This window comes from Quercus suber, unplaced genomic scaffold (genome assembly GCF_002906115.3).
Source record: "Quercus suber isolate HL8 unplaced genomic scaffold, Cork oak 2.0 scaffold_695, whole genome shotgun sequence".
NCBI classification, from domain to species: domain Eukaryota; kingdom Viridiplantae; phylum Streptophyta; class Magnoliopsida; order Fagales; family Fagaceae; genus Quercus; species Quercus suber.
Genome location: NW_027070136.1, coordinates 35,782 through 53,323, shown reverse-complemented (window position 1 = coordinate 53,323; position 17,542 = coordinate 35,782). Strand labels below are relative to the sequence as shown.

The 17,542-nt window shown below is 33.2% G+C and overlaps 2 protein-coding genes and 2 long non-coding RNA genes across 5 annotated transcripts; 1 reads left to right on the top strand and 3 right to left on the bottom strand.

The window, feature by feature from the left end:
* Nucleotides 1-149: 149 nt before the first annotated feature.
* On the top strand, nucleotides 150-1,058 carry LOC136064479 (uncharacterized). 2 transcript variants are annotated; one of them, XR_010626093.1, is made up of 3 exons: nucleotides 150-315; nucleotides 451-561; nucleotides 941-1,058. It is a non-coding gene; the product is annotated as an uncharacterized LOC136064479 (long non-coding RNA). The 2 variants fall into 2 exon arrangements; XR_010626094.1 differs by having other exon boundaries at nucleotides 451-553; nucleotides 941-1,046.
* A 1,543-nt stretch (nucleotides 1,059-2,601) lies between these two features.
* LOC136064477 (pleiotropic drug resistance protein 1-like) lies at nucleotides 2,602-5,724 on the bottom strand. Its single transcript, XM_065766252.1, has 10 exons — nucleotides 5,129-5,724; nucleotides 4,896-5,016; nucleotides 4,710-4,798; nucleotides 4,535-4,619; nucleotides 4,263-4,422; nucleotides 4,075-4,151; nucleotides 3,474-3,527; nucleotides 3,291-3,381; nucleotides 2,981-3,206; nucleotides 2,602-2,863 (listed from the first exon to the last, which is right to left on the bottom strand). The coding sequence occupies exons 1-10, from the start codon at nucleotides 5,452-5,454 to the stop codon at nucleotides 2,602-2,604; spliced, it is 1,491 nt and encodes a 496-aa protein (XP_065622324.1). The 5' UTR covers nucleotides 5,455-5,724.
* Nucleotides 5,725-6,628: 904 nt separating this feature from the next.
* On the bottom strand, nucleotides 6,629-7,342 carry LOC136064478 (uncharacterized). The gene is made up of 2 exons (XR_010626092.1): nucleotides 7,177-7,342; nucleotides 6,629-7,061 (listed from the first exon to the last, which is right to left on the bottom strand). It is a non-coding gene; the product is annotated as an uncharacterized LOC136064478 (long non-coding RNA).
* A 22-nt stretch (nucleotides 7,343-7,364) lies between these two features.
* On the bottom strand, nucleotides 7,365-9,130 carry LOC136064476 (pleiotropic drug resistance protein 1-like; the record flags this gene model as incomplete). Its single annotated transcript, XM_065766251.1, has 7 exons — nucleotides 7,365-7,457; nucleotides 7,550-7,603; nucleotides 8,151-8,227; nucleotides 8,339-8,498; nucleotides 8,611-8,695; nucleotides 8,786-8,874; nucleotides 8,972-9,130. Coding segments are annotated over 7 exons (717 nt in total), but the record flags the coding sequence as incomplete, so codon positions are not given.
* Nucleotides 9,131-17,542: the final 8,412 nt, after the last annotated feature.

The following is a 17,542-nucleotide window of genomic DNA, read 5'->3' as shown; positions in this document are numbered from 1 at the left end:
ACAAATAAGATAATTGTTCTTTTAAAAAGCGCACGGTGCATTGTTTGGTAACTCTAACACACCGTTTAAAAGCAATAAACTATAATGTTTCACTACGTTAAAATACTGTTTGAAGCCCTCCTTGTATAAAAGGAAACTAAGCGCTTAAAAAAAAAAAAAAAAAACAAACAGAAAGATTGCTACGGAGAAAAGAGAGACAGATCGAGAGAAAAGAGAGAGAGAAATAGAGAGGCGGAGATAGAGAGAAGGGCGCCACCCAGATCTTCTGCCATCACCGTAAGCCTCCATTCACTACCCAACTATCGGAATCGCTAAGTAAAGTTCTGTTTTAAATTTAAAAATTTAGGGTTTTTGGTTTTTATTTGGAGAATCAGTTGGGTGTTAATTATGATTTAGATTGGTATTTGGGTCAGATTTTGTTTTGATTAATAGATTGGCATTTTGGGTCAGAAATAGAGAGAGGCGATGAAACAGAGAGAGGCCAAGAAAGAGAGAGGCGATGAAATAGAGAGAGGATGAGGCCTGGGACACAGAGGAAGAAACAGAGAAAGAGGTAGAATGGTAAACACTGTATCGATTGGGCACCGTACATTGTTTTGTTTTTTTTTTCCCCATTTTTTAGATTTGGTATGAAATGTTACTTTTGATTGAGTTTTTTGTTGGATAGGTTAGATTTGATTCGTTTTTGTTTTGGGTTTTTGGATTCTCTGTCAAAACGTTTTTTTGTCAAATTTATAAACATGCGAAAACTCTCTACTTGTTTTTTGTTTTCTGAAACTTCTCACCGTTGAGTTTCCCCTGTTGACGTCTAGGATTCTTCTTTGACCCCTTTTGAAAAATAGCCGGCTTTATTCTCTTTCTTTGATGCTTTCGTCTCGAATTATCATTTCTGGTTCTTACAAAAACAAAACAGTCAGTTCTGTCATTGGTTTTCCTACAGTTTGGCGTGGACTACAAAAAAGCATAGGCGTAGGGGAGATGGAGAGACATCTCAAGCCAGCACCACTGCCGGACTCTAACCACCAAAAAATTGCATCCCTCAACTGGCGGTACACTGTTACAGGGTGAGTTTTCTTTTTTTGCTTTATTTGTTTTCTTCATTTTTTTTATTATAAATTTTTAAAAGAAAAACCAAAATCTTGCGATAAAAAGATTTATGTTTGGCAGTTATGGTATTTGCTTTGCTTTGATTTAGGCATTTCAGTTATTTATGGTATCAATAATGGTTTTCCCTCAACCAAACCTTAAACCCATTCTTTCAACACAACACAGCAAAAGAAATAATGTGGCTTTATCATATGGCTGATTAAGCAAACAGGTTTACTATTTTCCTACATTCTGTCACCATGTCGAAACCTTTACCGGTAAGTTTTTTGATTTGTTTTAAAATATTATCATTTAAATATGATTTAGAGTTGGGGATTTCAATTGAATTGATTTTGATTTAGGCTCAGGTTTGGGTATGTAATTTTTGGAATGTTAAATTCTTTAAAATAAATCATGTTTAAGGTTTCAGATATGCTCTTGATTTTTTATTTTATTTTGTTCTTCACAATGTTCTTTAAAATATATGTTTCCTTAAATTTTAAGTTAATTAGTTTATTTAGTCCAACTCAAGTACGGAATAACTTTTTATTTATTTATTTATTGTTATTGTTACAAGGATAGATTTTTTAGCTATCTGAATTCTGGGCTGTACATGAACCACTAACAAATGCAGAATTAAGGTTTGATTCGTTGTGGTCCAAACCTTTATTTTTCAGATTTAAATTTTCACTGAACTTCTGCATTACTTTTTACAATTCAACCCATATTTTCAATGTTTTCTTAGGCTTCATTTGCGGTATTTCTTTCATCTTTCTCTGCTCCAATTTAAAATTGCTATGATTTTTTTTTTTAAGAGAGAGAGAGAGAGAGAGAGAGAGAGAGAGAGGTAACCTTTTTTGTGTAGAAAACTATGCATAGAATGAAAAGAGAAATGTCAAATTTATAGTAAGATGTTGAGAATAAGAAGAGTCAAAATAAAGGAAAACAAAAAGGTAGAGAAAGAATGATATTAAGGAAGAAAGTAGTGGGGAGATGAAGAGGTAAAAGGGGGAGAGAGTTTTGGAAAATTAATAATAAAAATAATGGTTCAAAGATATTTAAATTTTTCAATAATGGAGTTTTTAAGTCATCTTAAATGAGAAAATGTTTAAGAAATATATATAACAAAAATTGAAAATAAAAAATGATGACGTGGCTGATGATGTGGCTCAATGTGAGCATAGCAACATTAAACACTATGCTTCAGCTTTTAGTAATATATAAATAGATATATAGATAATCAAAAGCTTTGAAAAAAATAATAATAATAACTGAAACCGTAACTTGAAGTCAAATTAGAAATCGAGACTTCAAATCACTAATTGTTTTTTGGGCTATGTAGATTGATTTAAAGCAATTCCTGTGCAATAAGTATTATCAATAAAAAAAAAAATTGTAATAATAACAATCAAGTGCTTCAAGGTACATTTTGTTGGTGTAAGAGACAAAAAATCTTAGACTTGTTGGATAGAATTAACCCTAAAACGTACTACACAAAATAATCAAAACAACTTTCTATCGCCTTTGGAAATTGAACACCTTGATGGAAACTGCAAAGATGAATGCAAAGAGTACTGCAATCCCAGCAACTACAACTGCAACAACACCTAGAAAATCATGCTTGTATCCAAAATAGCTTTTAACAAACTCCTTCACTGATTCATTATTGCCGTCAGTCATCAATTCCTCTATATCTCCAAATTGTGAAACAACCAATCCATACAAAGTCCAAGCTATTGGACATGCCCAGTAGTACCATCTCCACCATACAGGAATCCTCTGTTGATTTCCAAGTAGATAAATGAAAGGAATAGGAAAAAAGAAAAAGAGTTAGTAATTGTAAGATATATTTGTACGCATGTAAACCTGCACATCAAAAGTGGAAAATACTTACAGTTCGGGGACCCTGGTACACAATGTAGCCATCAGAGAGTAGAATAATGTCATCAAAAAGGTATATGTCTCTGGTGCTGGCTGCAGTAGAGAGATGACTGCTGTTCCATCAAGAATGTGAACATATTGCTTGAGTGAATTCACTATTTGGAAAGTTGTCGAACTGTCCAATCCAGTTGATATTTCATCCATAAACAATGCCTTTGCTGGTCCAACCAACATCTCCCCTATAATTTGAGTCAATATAGATTAGCATACATCCAATTTCATATCAACTAAAATGAATTCTATTTGCTATTGATTCGATATACCTGTTGTAACACGCTTCCTTTGTCCACCAGAAATACCCCTTATCATTTCATCTCCAACCATGGTATCAGCACACACATCTAAACCCAAAACCTGTATATTTGAGGCAAATTAAAGAAACTAAAGTATATTATGTTTACTGTGTCTTAATAGTCATAAGCCTATGCCAAAACCGGCAATGTTACCTTTAATGTATAATCTGTCACCACTGTTGCCTCTTGGCCTTCAGTTGTGGCAGCCTGATATATCAGAAGCCAATAAACAAAAGAAAACCACCATCACTCACTTGAATAAGTTATGTTACGAATAAAATTAAAGATGCTACTCAATCCAAAATTGAACATAAATAAACAACCATAATCTATATATACATATAAAACCGAAGCCGTAGGAGCTCCCATAATTTTCCATGTCATCATTATTTTTAAAACATTAGCATTATAAATCAAAAATTCTTCATTGTTTCCACGTCACAATTTTCCACCACAAATTCATTGTTTTTTCTGTTTTTTTTAAGTAATAACTTAAATTCTTCATTCATTATTGGATTTTTTTTTTCATAATTAATAGTTTCCCCGTGCATCGCACGGGTTAGCGACTAGTATAAATTATGACAAAGATTAGAGTTGCGATCATTATTATTATTTTTGGAATCTCAATTATTAAATGAGGTTCAGATACAGTTTCCTCATAAGGGAAAAAGTAATATTATAAATCTTTCGATCTAAGTGAAATACTAGAGATCAGCTAAAGATATAAATTATTGGTCAATAGCTTCTGCCACACCTTCATGTAGATATCAATATCTGGATCTGGCTTGATATTTGCTTCTATTTCTCTTCTGGACAATTCTGCTAGCATATCTGCAGATTTCCAAAACAACAGTCATTCTTCCTAACATTACATAATACTCATGACAGTTCATCTAGAAATTTATATTGACGGAAATCTATAAAATAACTAAATCAACTGACCATAGCGTGACCCAACCCCTTGGCACCTTGCAGAGAAGCCCAGGGTTTCTCTTACAGTCATTTCTCCAATATGGAGATCATATTGACTGATATAGGCAGCTGTTCTTTGAGGTACAAACTCATTCATGCCATGGCCATTGTAAGTCACCCTCCCGGACAACTGAAGAATTTCATTTTTTTTTTTTTTAATCAGAGATGATACTAAAGATTTAAATAGATTAAAGAATTGCGAATTCAAGAACGAGTTGAAGCTGAAGTCAAATTATTTTCACCTTTAGATCGGGGTCAAGCTTTCCGGCCAAAGCCAACAAGAGTGTTGTCTTACCAGAACTGGGCGGACCCAATAGCAATGTCATTCTGCAAAATACATATGCAGAAAATGAAAACGGATTCGCAGAAACTAATTTAAGAGTCCAATGCATATTATAGCTGAGGTTGATTTCTCACCTTCTAGGCTTGACGATTCCACTAACATCTTTTAGGATAGACAAGTGTGTCTTTTTACTTGGAAGAATATGGAGAGAATTTAAAAAACCCTGTGCACAATGAAAAGTAAATTCATTAACAACTTAACAGAAACACTTCAAAAGCAAAATTGTGTTACTGCCTAGTACATATTTTGCTGCTGGTTACCTCTACAATATTGACACCGAAGTTAAAGAATGTAGGCAAAGCTCTGCCACCCACATGTGCTTCTGCCTCAACATTTAGGTGCTCAAATCGTACTTCAATAGTTGGAAGATCAATTCCAACTCTAAGAAAATTCCAAGAAACCAGAGAAATTAAAATCCATTACAGTACAAACCAAACTATATATATATATATATATATGAAAATTCTGAAGCATAAATTGGCAGAACTCTTACCTATCTATCCGTTTCCTGACCTTCATCAAGAACTTCTCATTGTCCTCTTCAGCTACTTTCACCAACCTCTCAAGCAATTGCTTCCTTTGTTCAAATCCAAGACTTTCTATATTGATTTCATTAGCCTCACCTTTTGAGGTAGTTAATATACCTTTTCTTAGACGATCAAACGTCGGAAGCTTTTCAAGGGCCGCCCATTTGAGAGCTTCTTCATCGTCTTCTTCATGTGAAGACCTGTTGAAAACTTCCACAGAGTTGTTCCTCCATAGGGAAGAACTATTCACCCTCAAACTACTACTAGCCTTGTAAATGTCACCCCCGTCCATTACAACCAACAGCTAAAACCCACCAAGTCCCCCCAGAAATATATATATTTCTTCAGAATTCAATTCAATGCGTGTAAATGTTCAAACTTTATGTCTAGAACCAAAGACTGGTCCTGCTGCAATAACTGCAAAAGCCCACCAAAACCCAGAAAGAGTTTTTGTTTTCTCAATATAGAAGTGAATTAAACAAAAAACAGATGATCAAACTCTCTATGCTTTTTTTCTCTGTATGTTGGTTTGGAACTTGTCCCAACAATGAATATGAAGCAACATTATTGGTGACATATATATAGAGTGAGGACATGGAAGTGTGTAAGTTTCTTAGAGGCGGCTTTTGTTGAAGTGCATTCACATCACAATGTCCTATGATGCTTCGTACGTACGTGGCGCGGGAACTCCTATGTTGAAAGGTAAATATTCAATTAAAATGCCTCCCTTGGTCCATGGACTTGAAAAATAAGATGCCACTTATTTTGACAACGTTTTTCTTAAAACTTCAAATATATTCATTCTTGTGTACCAAACCAAAAATTTGTTAGCAATTTAATTATTAGTATTACACTAATTAACATACAAATCTTGGATATTGTTTTACTTTTTTTCCTTACAAAACCCAACTTATATGTTGAAAAGGTAGAAGTTCAATTTCAATGTCACTTTGGTCCTTCAACTTGAAAAAAAGATGCCAATTCTTTTTACATAATTTTTCGTCAACTCTAAATATATTGACTACTTGTTTCTAGAACATAAAGATGGATGAGACTGCACCATATATTGGGGTAGACAATTTCACAACTTATATATTGCTGACAGGCTGCACCATANTTTTTTTTTTTTTTTTTTTTTTTTAAGCGGTTAGTTTCCTTTTATACAAGGAGGGCTCCAAACAGTATTTTAACGTAGCGAAACATTATAGTTTATTGCTTTTAAACGGTGTGTTAGAGTTACCAAACAATGCACCGTGCGCTTTTTTAAAAGAACAATTATCTTATTTGTCAACACGTCCTTAATTGGAGGAACTCACTTTCTCTCAGCTTCGTCTATTATATATATATATATATATATAGATAATCAAAAGCTTTGAAAAAAATAATAATAATAACTGAAACCGTAACTCGAAGTCAAATTAGAAATCGAGACTTCAAATTACTAATTGTTTTTTGGGCTATGTAGATTGATTTAAAGAAATTCCTGTGCAATAAGTATTATCAATAAAAAAAATTGTAATAATAACAATCAAGTGCTTCAAGGTACATTTTGTTGGTGTAAGAGACAAAAAATCTTAGACTTGTTGGATAGAATTAACCCTAAAACGTACTACACAAAATAATCAAAACAACTTTCTATCGCCTTTGGAAATTGAACACCTTGATGGAAACTGCAAAGATGAATGCAAAGAGTACTGCAATCCCAGCAACTACAACTGCAACAACTCCTAGAAAATCATGCTTGTATCCAAAATAGCTTTTAACAAACTCCTTCACTGATTCATTATTGCCGTCAGTCATCAATTCCTCTATATCTCCAAATTGTGAAACAACCAATCCATACAAAGTCCAAGCTATTGGACATGCCCAGTAGTACCATCTCCACCATACAGGAATCCTCTGTTGATTTCCAAGTAGATAAATGAAAGGAATAGGAAAAAAGAGAAAGAGTTAGTAATTGTAAGATATATTTGTACGCATGTAAACCTGCACATCAAAAGTGGAAAATACTTACAGTTCGTGGGACTATGAATCCTGAAAATAGATTCCATATTGCATAAAATGCAGACGCTATTATGGAAGCAATATGGTGGTTTGGCGTCACAGCCACAGTCATCATGCCGTAGAAGGTAAAGTACAGCAATGTGAAGTACATGAAAAATAGGTACCAAAAGAATTTGGCAACATCCATTGATTCGATATACCTGTTGTAACACGCTTCCTTTGTCCACCAGAAATACCCCTTATCATTTCATCTCCAACCATGGTATCAGCACACACATCTAAACCCAAAACCTGTATATTTGAGGCAAATTAAAGAAACTAAAGTATATTATGTTTACTGTGTCTTAATAGTCATAAGCCTATGCCAAAACCGGCAATGTTACCTTTAATGTATAATCTGTCACCACTGTTGCCTCTTGGCCTTCAGTTGTGGCAGCCTGATATATCAGAAGCCAATAAACAAAAGAAAACCACCATCACTCACTTGAATAAGTTATGTTACGAATAAAATTAAAGATGCTACTCAATCCAAAATTGAACATAAATAAACAACCATAATCTATATATACATATAAAACCGAAGCCGTAGGAGCTCCCATAATTTTCCATGTCATCATTATTTTTAAAACATTAGCATTATAAATCAAAAATTCTTCATTGTTTCCACGTCACAATTTTCCACCACAAATTCATTGTTTTTTCTGTTTTTTTTAAGTAATAACTTAAATTCTTCATTCATTATTGGATTTTTTTTTTCATAATTAATAGTTTCCCCGTGCATCGCACGGGTTAGCGACTAGTATAAATTATGACAAAGATTAGAGTTGCGATCATTATTATTATTTTTGGAATCTCAATTATTAAATGAGGTTCAGATACAGTTTCCTCATAAGGGAAAAAGTAATATTATAAATCTTTCGATCTAAGTGAAATACTAGAGATCAGCTAAAGATATAAATTATTGGTCAATAGCTTCTGCCACACCTTCATGTAGATATCAATATCTGGATCTGGCTTGATATTTGCTTCTATTTCTCTTCTGGACAATTCTGCTAGCATATCTGCAGATTTCCAAAACAACAGTCATTCTTCCTAACATTACATAATACTCATGACAGTTCATCTAGAAATTTATATTGACGGAAATCTATAAAATAACTAAATCAACTGACCATAGCGTGACCCAACCCCTTGGCACCTTGCAGAGAAGCCCAGGGTTTCTCTTACAGTCATTTCTCCAATATGGAGATCATATTGACTGATATAGGCAGCTGTTCTTTGAGGTACAAACTCATTCATGCCATGGCCATTGTAAGTCACCCTCCCGGACAACTGAAGAATTTCATTTTTTTTTTTTTAAATCAGAGATGATACTAAAGATTTAAATAGATTAAAGAATTGCGAATTCAAGAACGAGTTGAAGCTGAAGTCAAATTATTTTCACCTTTAGATCGGGGTCAAGCTTTCCGGCCAAAGCCAACAAGAGTGTTGTCTTACCAGAACTGGGCGGACCCAATAGCAATGTCATTCTGCAAAATACATATGCAGAAAATGAAAACGGATTCGCAGAAACTAATTTAAGAGTCCAATGCATATTATAGCTGAGGTTGATTTCTCACCTTCTAGGCTTGACGATTCCACTAACATCTTTTAGGATAGACAAGTGTGTCTTTTTACTTGGAAGAATATGGAGAGAATTTAAAAAACCCTGTGCACAATGAAAAGTAAATTCATTAACAACTTAACAGAAACACTTCAAAAGCAAAATTGTGTTACTGCCTAGTACATATTTTGCTGCTGGTTACCTCTACAATATTGACACCGAAGTTAAAGAATGTAGGCAAAGCTCTGCCACCCACATGTGCTTCTGCCTCAACATTTAGGTGCTCAAATCGTACTTCAATAGTTGGAAGATCAATTCCAACTCTAAGAAAATTCCAAGAAACCAGAGAAATTAAAATCCATTACAGTACAAACCAAACTATATATATATATATATATATGAAAATTCTGANGGCTTTAGTTTCCTCTTTGAAAACACATTCTTGTGTTTTCTTGTGGTTTTCTTGTATATTTTCTGCACTTTATATTCATTTATATTTAGTTATTGCTATTTGAATATCCATGCAATGGAATTTGTTTAATCACTTATATTTGGAATTATTTGTTAGATTAAGTTAAAAATGGTTTAGCCTAAAAATTGGTAATTGGGGTCTAAATATACCTAGGGTGTTAGGTGTTTCACCTTCCATATTTTATTTTAATCAAAGTTTATTTTTTTGATACTTTGATAATTACAACAAGAAAGGAAGATTTGAACCCTAGTATCTATTGGAGACACTAGAAGGTGCCAATAAGTTAAGATACAAGAAGTTGTCATTCAGTTGAGATACAAGGCTCTTGACTATTTAAAGAATATACTAGTTTTTTTTTTTTTTGGGATAATTTGATAGTTGAGTGTGGAGGGATTTAATCATTTAAATTTTAAATCATATTGGACACATCAAGAAATACCAATCAATTGAGCACAAGACTTTGACAATTATAAACCTAATTTAATTCAATGCATTAGATGCCAACTAAAGTCAAGTCAAGTAATGTGACAGTCATAAACTATTTTACAATATTTTTACAAATTGTTGATATAGCAAATTCTTAGTGATTCTCATCTAAGCTCACTATTAACTTACTTTTTTATTTACCAATATCACTCACTACATTAGTAATATGTAAAAAATATTATAAAATAGTTTATAACTCTAACATTTTCCAATTTGTAAATTGCAGTCTTCTCAAAAAACAAATTAAATCATAAATTACAAGAACTATTCAATTAAGACGGCCCTAGTAGAGCCAATTAGATTAGCGTGCCTCTTTCCATTGATAATTGAAACAAAAGAGCTTTCACTATCATGAATCACGACTTGTTGGTTTTTGCTACATGTGCCCCATGAGTCCACGACCCATTACTACGGAAAAGTGATCCAACTCAATTTTGTGAAACTACCAACTGCTTTCTTTTAATTTGGCAGAAAAACTCTCAAAATTAATTTTTGGACTAGACTGCATTGGAATGGAGGAAAATTAGGATCTGTTATTTTCCGAATTCCAGACCTCAACTTTCTTATTCAGAAAAAAAAAAATAATAATAATAATAATAATAAATAAATAAAAGGAAAAAAAAAAATCCAACTTTCTCTTTGGTCATTTCCCCCTCATGTCTGTTTGACAAGAATGTGAACCTTGACCATGATATTCAACTATCCTTTTTATCTAGAAGCCTAGCTGAGAATTGCAAAAAAAATACGGAAACCATTTATTCTTTTAATAAATAAATATTACCTTATGACCCTTTAATTAAATTTTAATTGACCTTATGATTTATAAGAGTCGCATCTTTATTTATAACATATTAACGATGCTCAACCATACTTTTGTTCTAGAAGGTCCAGGTCCACAAAGAGAACACAATACGTAACTTTTTTCTAAAAGGTAGTACATCACTTGTTGGTGACCCAACGTGCATCACTATTGCAACCATGTTCGTGGAACACAAGTTAGACACTTGGATAGAATTATAGTAATCAACAATAAGTTTAGCTAAGAAAGATGTAATAAACAATAAGAGTCTCCTCTTTATTATTTTTAAATTCTACGTTTCCTTAGCCTAAGCCTGAAGTCAAAATTGGTAAATTAATCAACTGGGTACTCTCTATTTCGTATGTGATGATATCACTGCTTAGTTCATTACTTTCTTCTCCCATAAAAAAAATAATAAATAAATAAATAAAGAAAAATGCTGAGCAATGCAGAGATGTAATGCTGGAATATAGTAACTCCCATTATATGGTGCAGCCTGTCAGCAATATATAAGTTGTGAAATTGTCTACCCCAATATATGCTGCAGTCTCATCCATCTTTATGTTCTAGAAACAAGTAGTCAATATATTTAGAGTTGACGAAAAATTATGTAAAAAGAATTGGCATCTTTTTTTCAAGTTGAAGGACCAAAGTGACATTGAAATTGAACTTCTACCTTTTCAACATATAAGTTGGGTTTTGTAAGGAAAAAAATAAAACAATATCCAAGATTTGTATGTTAATTAGTGTAATACTAATAATTAAATTGCTAACAAATTTTTGGTTTGGTACACAAGAATGAATATATTTGAAGTTTTAAGAAAAACGTTGTCAAAATAAGTGGCATCTTATTTTTCAAGTCCATGGACCAAGGGAGGCATTTTAATTGAATATTTACCTTTCAACATAGGAGTTCCCGCGCCACGTACGTACGAAGCATCATAGGACATTGTGATGTGAATGCACTTCAACAAAAGCCGCCTCTAAGAAACTTACACACTTCCATGTCCTCACTCTATATATATGTCACCAATAATGTTGCTTCATATTCATTGTTGGGACAAGTTCCAAACCAACATACAGAGAAAAAAGCATAGAGAGTTTGATCATCTGTTTTTTGTTTAATTCAACTATCAAATTATCCCAAAAAAAAAAAAAACTAGTATATTCTTTAAATAGTCAAGAGCCTTGTATCTCAACTGAATGACAACTTCTTGTATCTTAACTTATTGGCACCTTCTAGTGTCTCCAATAGATACTAGGGTTCAAATCTTCCTTTCTTGTTGTAATTATCAAAGTATCAAAAAAATAAACTTTGATTAAAATAAAATATGGAAGGTGAAACACCTAACACCCTAGGTATATTTAGACCCCAATTACCAATTTTTAGGCTAAACCATTTTTAACTTAATCTAACAAATAATTCCAAATATAAGTGATTAAACAAATTCCATTGCATGGATATTCAAATAGCAATAACTAAATATAAATGAATATAAAGTGCAGAAAATATACAAGAAAACCACAAGAAAACACAAGAATGTGTTTTCAAAGAGGAAACTAAAGCCTACAATGAAAAACCTTTATTCGGCATCACTGTTGAATCTTCACTAGTGAATAGTTGCAATACAATATTGAATAAAAACCCTTCAATTCTAAACATCCCCTAGTATTAGAGCTCTATAACCTCCAACTACCAACTAACTTCTCGGAGTCATTTCTTCACCTATTATCAAAGTCCATGTGTTGACCAACCAATGGTAATGTAAGAGACTAACTCTCAAAAAAGAGTGTATCGGTACCTCTTTTTGGGGTTTTGTGGAGTCGCCACTTATTTTTAAGCTACAAAAATAAGAAACTATAAAATACAGAAAGCATGAATAATACTAAGTTTTTATTGATTTGAACTCTTACATTTGATCGGAAGAAATTGTATATGGCTTTGGTCCTAATTTACAATCTAGTAAAAGATTACAAAGCTTTGTTTCCTAATTACAATATAAAGACTATTCTACAAACCTAAGATCTAGATTCGAGGGCTAAGTTACAGGATGGGACACCCATCCTGCTCGAACAAAGTTCAGTCTTCTAGACTCTAAACAATCAAGTACCCATATGCAACAAATTAATGAGATGCAAAAAAATGCCATGTTAATTTTCCTAGATCTAGGGTTAAAATTTTATTCTAAAATCTTAGAGCCGCAACCTTATTTGATGCAAACAAAAAGTTTAATGAGGTTCACAATTAGAAAATTAAGATCTAATTTTTATGATGAAAGTTGTGAATTTTAAATAAAAAATATAGATCTAGTTTTATGATATAAAACAAAATGAGTATTTCAATAAAAATACAGATCGTTTCTCAAAAAAAAAAAAGTACAAATATGTTTTTTAGATTTGAAAAGGAAGAGGTTTTATAATAAAATTCAAATCTATTTTTTAGAGATGAAAAGAAGAGATTTTATAATAAAATTTAGATCTGTTTTTTTTAGATATGAAAAAGATGTATTTATGCATGAAATTTTAGATCTGTTTTTGAGAGATGTAAAAAAGATATATTTATGCAAAGTATTTCAGATTTGTTTTTCGATAGAAAATAAGAGAAGTGTTTATACAAAAGAATTTTAGATCTATTTTTGTAGAGATATGAAAATAAGAGAAGTGTTTATACAAAATAATTTCAGATCTATTTTTGTAGAGATATGAAAAGATGTTTTTATATATGAAATTTCTTGCAAGTCTACAATTTCAAATAATGATTTAACCTTAGATCTATACATGTGAATCAACAACAAACAAAATCCTAGGCCTATCATATGAACTAAAATTTGGAAAAGAAAGCATGCAATGAATAAACCATAGACATGATTACATAAAGAATGGCGTAAAGAAACACATGTTATACAAAACTTTAAACAATACTAAACTATAAATGCATGAATTAATCTTACAGAGGGGAATTGCTTTAGAAATCAGAGAGAATGAATCTCTCTAAGATCTAACGAACGGTCATTTAACTAAAAAGAAAATCCTGAAAAAAAAAAAAATAAAAAAAAAAAAAAAAAAACCTGACACGTTTTGGAATTTGTGCCAATCGGCACTGTTGAAGTGCTGATTGGCACTCCTGATAAACTCTTTCAATTTGCTCTTTCTTACGCATTTTGGACTCTTTTTAGAATTTTTCTGAGATTGGAATTGTATTTAGACTTGTCTTAGACTTATATTCCTAATAAAACTCATCCTAACATGATAACTAAACCCTTAAAATAATTATTTTAGAGATAATTACCCTAAAAACCTAATTATTAATCTAAGTTTAATATTATCAGCTTATTTCTTTTATTCCCATGCAACCACTCACATTTTAATAAATATTCTACCAATCACATAAATTCATTTAATTAATTTTATTAGTTAACCAATCGAAATTAATTTTAATTAATCACATGTAATAGGTTTCACCCAAATGAACGCATGTAGATCATTAAAATTTGATCTTGTGATAACTTTCAATCTAAACGTCCAATTTAGAGACCAAACATATCGTTGTGATCGTTAAAATCTTAAGATTATTTTCATGATATGTGATGAATGAGTTAATGCCTAAAATGCAACCATGATTTTTGGGGTACACAGAATGGTTATTTTATCATCTTCCAAGATTAAATTATGGGTGTGAAACTGAGTGTCTACAGGAATGTCACCAAGAAATCTTGGATTTGTGGTATTGCTGCTCCAATGGATCCACACACCAATCACTCAAGGTATATCACTTGAATGTAATGTAGAATGCTTGAGAAATCTCCTCTCAAGATATGAACATGGTGAGAGGGAAGGAGAAGGGAAAAGATATGGATTCTTACAAGGAATGACTAGGTTTTCACTCTCAAAGCTCTCTCACAATCCTCAATATGCTCTCCTAGGGTTTTCACATGTTGTTCTTCCAAATTGTAATAGGTTGGATTTGGTACAAGATTAGCTGGCTTAAGACAAGAATAAGGTATTGGAATTTCTTCTTGGAGCAAGTCGTGAGTAGATTGCGCATGCTAATAAAAAGAGCTCTCCTTTTTACAACACTTGTGTAACTCAAGGGAAACTCAAGTCATGGTTTGGTCGTGAGTTCCACTCTTCAGTAATTTTGACCAGGGCTTAAGTATACTACCCAAAATACATGTAATCCCAAAAATACATCAAAACATAAGTATAATTACAAGTAAATATGACACAGAATAAAACTAGCAAAAACTTGGACTTAGTAGAACGTATTAGAAGAAAATGTAATCCAAATCTGAATTTGTCAAAATTCACATTAGTCTTTACTATTGTTCAACCACTGATAGTGGCACAACTAGTTAATGAGCCTAATGCTAGTGAACTTCAACACTAAGGAGTCTAAGTCATCCATTTTTTATCCCCAATTATTCATAAACAACAGACGTTGGTGGTGAACTTAAACCATCGCTCTCATAGGTGAGACTTAGCCTCATTAATTGAAAAATGTGACAAAAACTTAGAAACAGTTCCAACTTTACTTTCCTTGATTTTCTTATATTAATTTTTTTTTTCTTTTTGATAAGTTCTGCTGTTATTTTTTGATTTGCTAGTAAAGAGTTATTATATATGATACTAAATTGTGATATCTAGTACTTTCTTAAACATTCTCAATGGTTGTTTTGTTTTGTTTTGGTGGAGAATGAAGGGGATGGATTGTGTATAAAACTGTGAGTGCATTTGACTACTAGATTCTTGCACTCCTTGAGATTTCAATGTGGCTAGCATTAGATAACAATAATTAAATAGAGTGTCACGTAGATTAAATGATACATTTTCATATTTGATGAGTCAAAAAATAACATGGGATCGTCATTCCATGTTAATGACAACCTAAACAAGCATTACACATTTATTGCGCGCATTGATGATGAAACGTAATGGATGGAGCAACAGTAACAAGTGAACTGTGCGCTTCAGAGCTCTCATTGATAACACACTAGCCGTTGAGCATAAATACAAATATTCATTATCCATTAAGACAGGAAACAACTATAAAAGAGAGGAACAACAGAATCAAAAGGTACACACAAATACTCATCCAAAAATCACTCCTAGTCATTTTCTCTCTAAACAATTTTTTTCCCTTTCTGACTTAAGCATTGGAGTGTTTTTAGCAAACACCACATCAGTGTATTACACTTCTTCCCCAGGCTTTCTTCCAAGTTTGCACCGGAGACATGACCAACCACAAGATCGTCTATTTGCTGAATGAGGTCCTTAACTTGGTGATTTTTCACACCATCAGTTTAGCACCATATGTGGGGAATGCTAATCATTCAAGACATCTTCCCTAAGTGACAAAAGAGAACCTCGTAGCATGAGATGGATGTCGAACAAACAGCATAGCAAATTCAAGCCTTGACAGCCAGCTTAGAAGAAGTAACTCGCCAGAATGAAGAGCTGAGGAGAGCCGTTGAATCCTAGAATGAGGAAAGACAGCGGACTATGGAGAATCAGAATGAAGAAGAACATCAGAGGATCGAAGGAAACCATAATGAGGAAGAATCAGATAGCCATGCCAATAGGAGGATGAGAGCGTTAGAAGAAAACTCGTCTAGAATAGAAATTTGATGATGGAAGCAAATCCTAGATAAATGGAAAAGGGATTATCTCCTTGATAGGATTGTTTTATATGTAGAACGGCTGAAAGTGAACCTACTAAGAATAAGTCAAATCTGTGATCAAGACTTTATGGTGCTGTTCTTTAAAGGAAAATTTCTAGTACTAAATGAATTAGGCAAGCAACTCATTGGTGGGGTTCGAACTCTGGATAATTTCTATGGTCTTGTTCAAGATGCTGAAATATTTTGTAATAGCATTCGGATACCTAATGAAGATTTATGGCATCAAAGGATGGGACATGAAAGCTACAAGCAACTGGCAATCGTGTCCAGGACAGAAGCTGTGATAGGTCTTCCCAAACTTGTTAAAGTTGATAACTTTGTGTGCGAATCATGTTAACTTAGGAAATAGTCAAGAGTGCATCATCATGCTGCATTGGCCATAGCCACAGCAAGACCACTTAAACTACTCCATATTGATCTCATAGGTCCAGCTAGAATTGAATATCTAGGGGGTAAGAGATATATCATGGTTGTGGTAGATGATTTTACTAGATTCATGAAAGCTCGAAAATGTGTTGAAAACACAAGAGCTGTTTAGACCCCCAAATCAAAGTTACGACTTAATTGATTTTACACTAACTTAATACTAAGTGCGAAAAAGTGTAAACACAAGCGTATAAGCAAGAAGACTACTCTAATCCATATTTAAAGCAATATAGCAGTAAAAATGAAATGACCAAGAGTAGGAAAAAGAAATGCAACCACAGATAATACCAAGATGTGTTATCGAAGAGGAAACCGAAGAACTCGGCGAAAAACCTCTCCGCTGCCCTCTAAGCGGAAATCGATCCACTAGACAATCAATTGTAATACATGGGTGAGCAAGAGACCCTCTAAGCCTAATCTAACCTCTGTACCTAAGCCCTCCAAGTTTCTACTCCAACAAGGCTTCTCGGAACCGTATCTTGTCTAACTCTCTGGATCTCGCAACAAGCTCCATGTTGCATCTGCCATCCTTGGCTTCTTCCAATACTTTCCAGCAGCACCAAAACTTCATTTGGCACTCCGAAAGGGTGTGGTAAGTGTTTGGGTTATCAACCTCTCAATGGTATGGAAATGGAGAGGTAGGAGTTAAGGAAATTCCCAAAACAAATGTGTAGAGGATTATGGGTATAACAATCTTTAACTCTCAAGGTGTTTGGCTAGGGTTTTCTCTCAGAAGTACTCCTTAACATTTGTGGGTAATGTGAGTATAAATAGTGTAGGCACAAAAAGTATGTACTAAACTGGACAAGCTGGCAGAACAAAATGTCTTGCGGGTGTCTCGCGGGAAGGCCTTACCCGCGAGATACTCGTGAGACACAACTGTCTCCATCTAGCCTGGCTCTTCGCATTCCA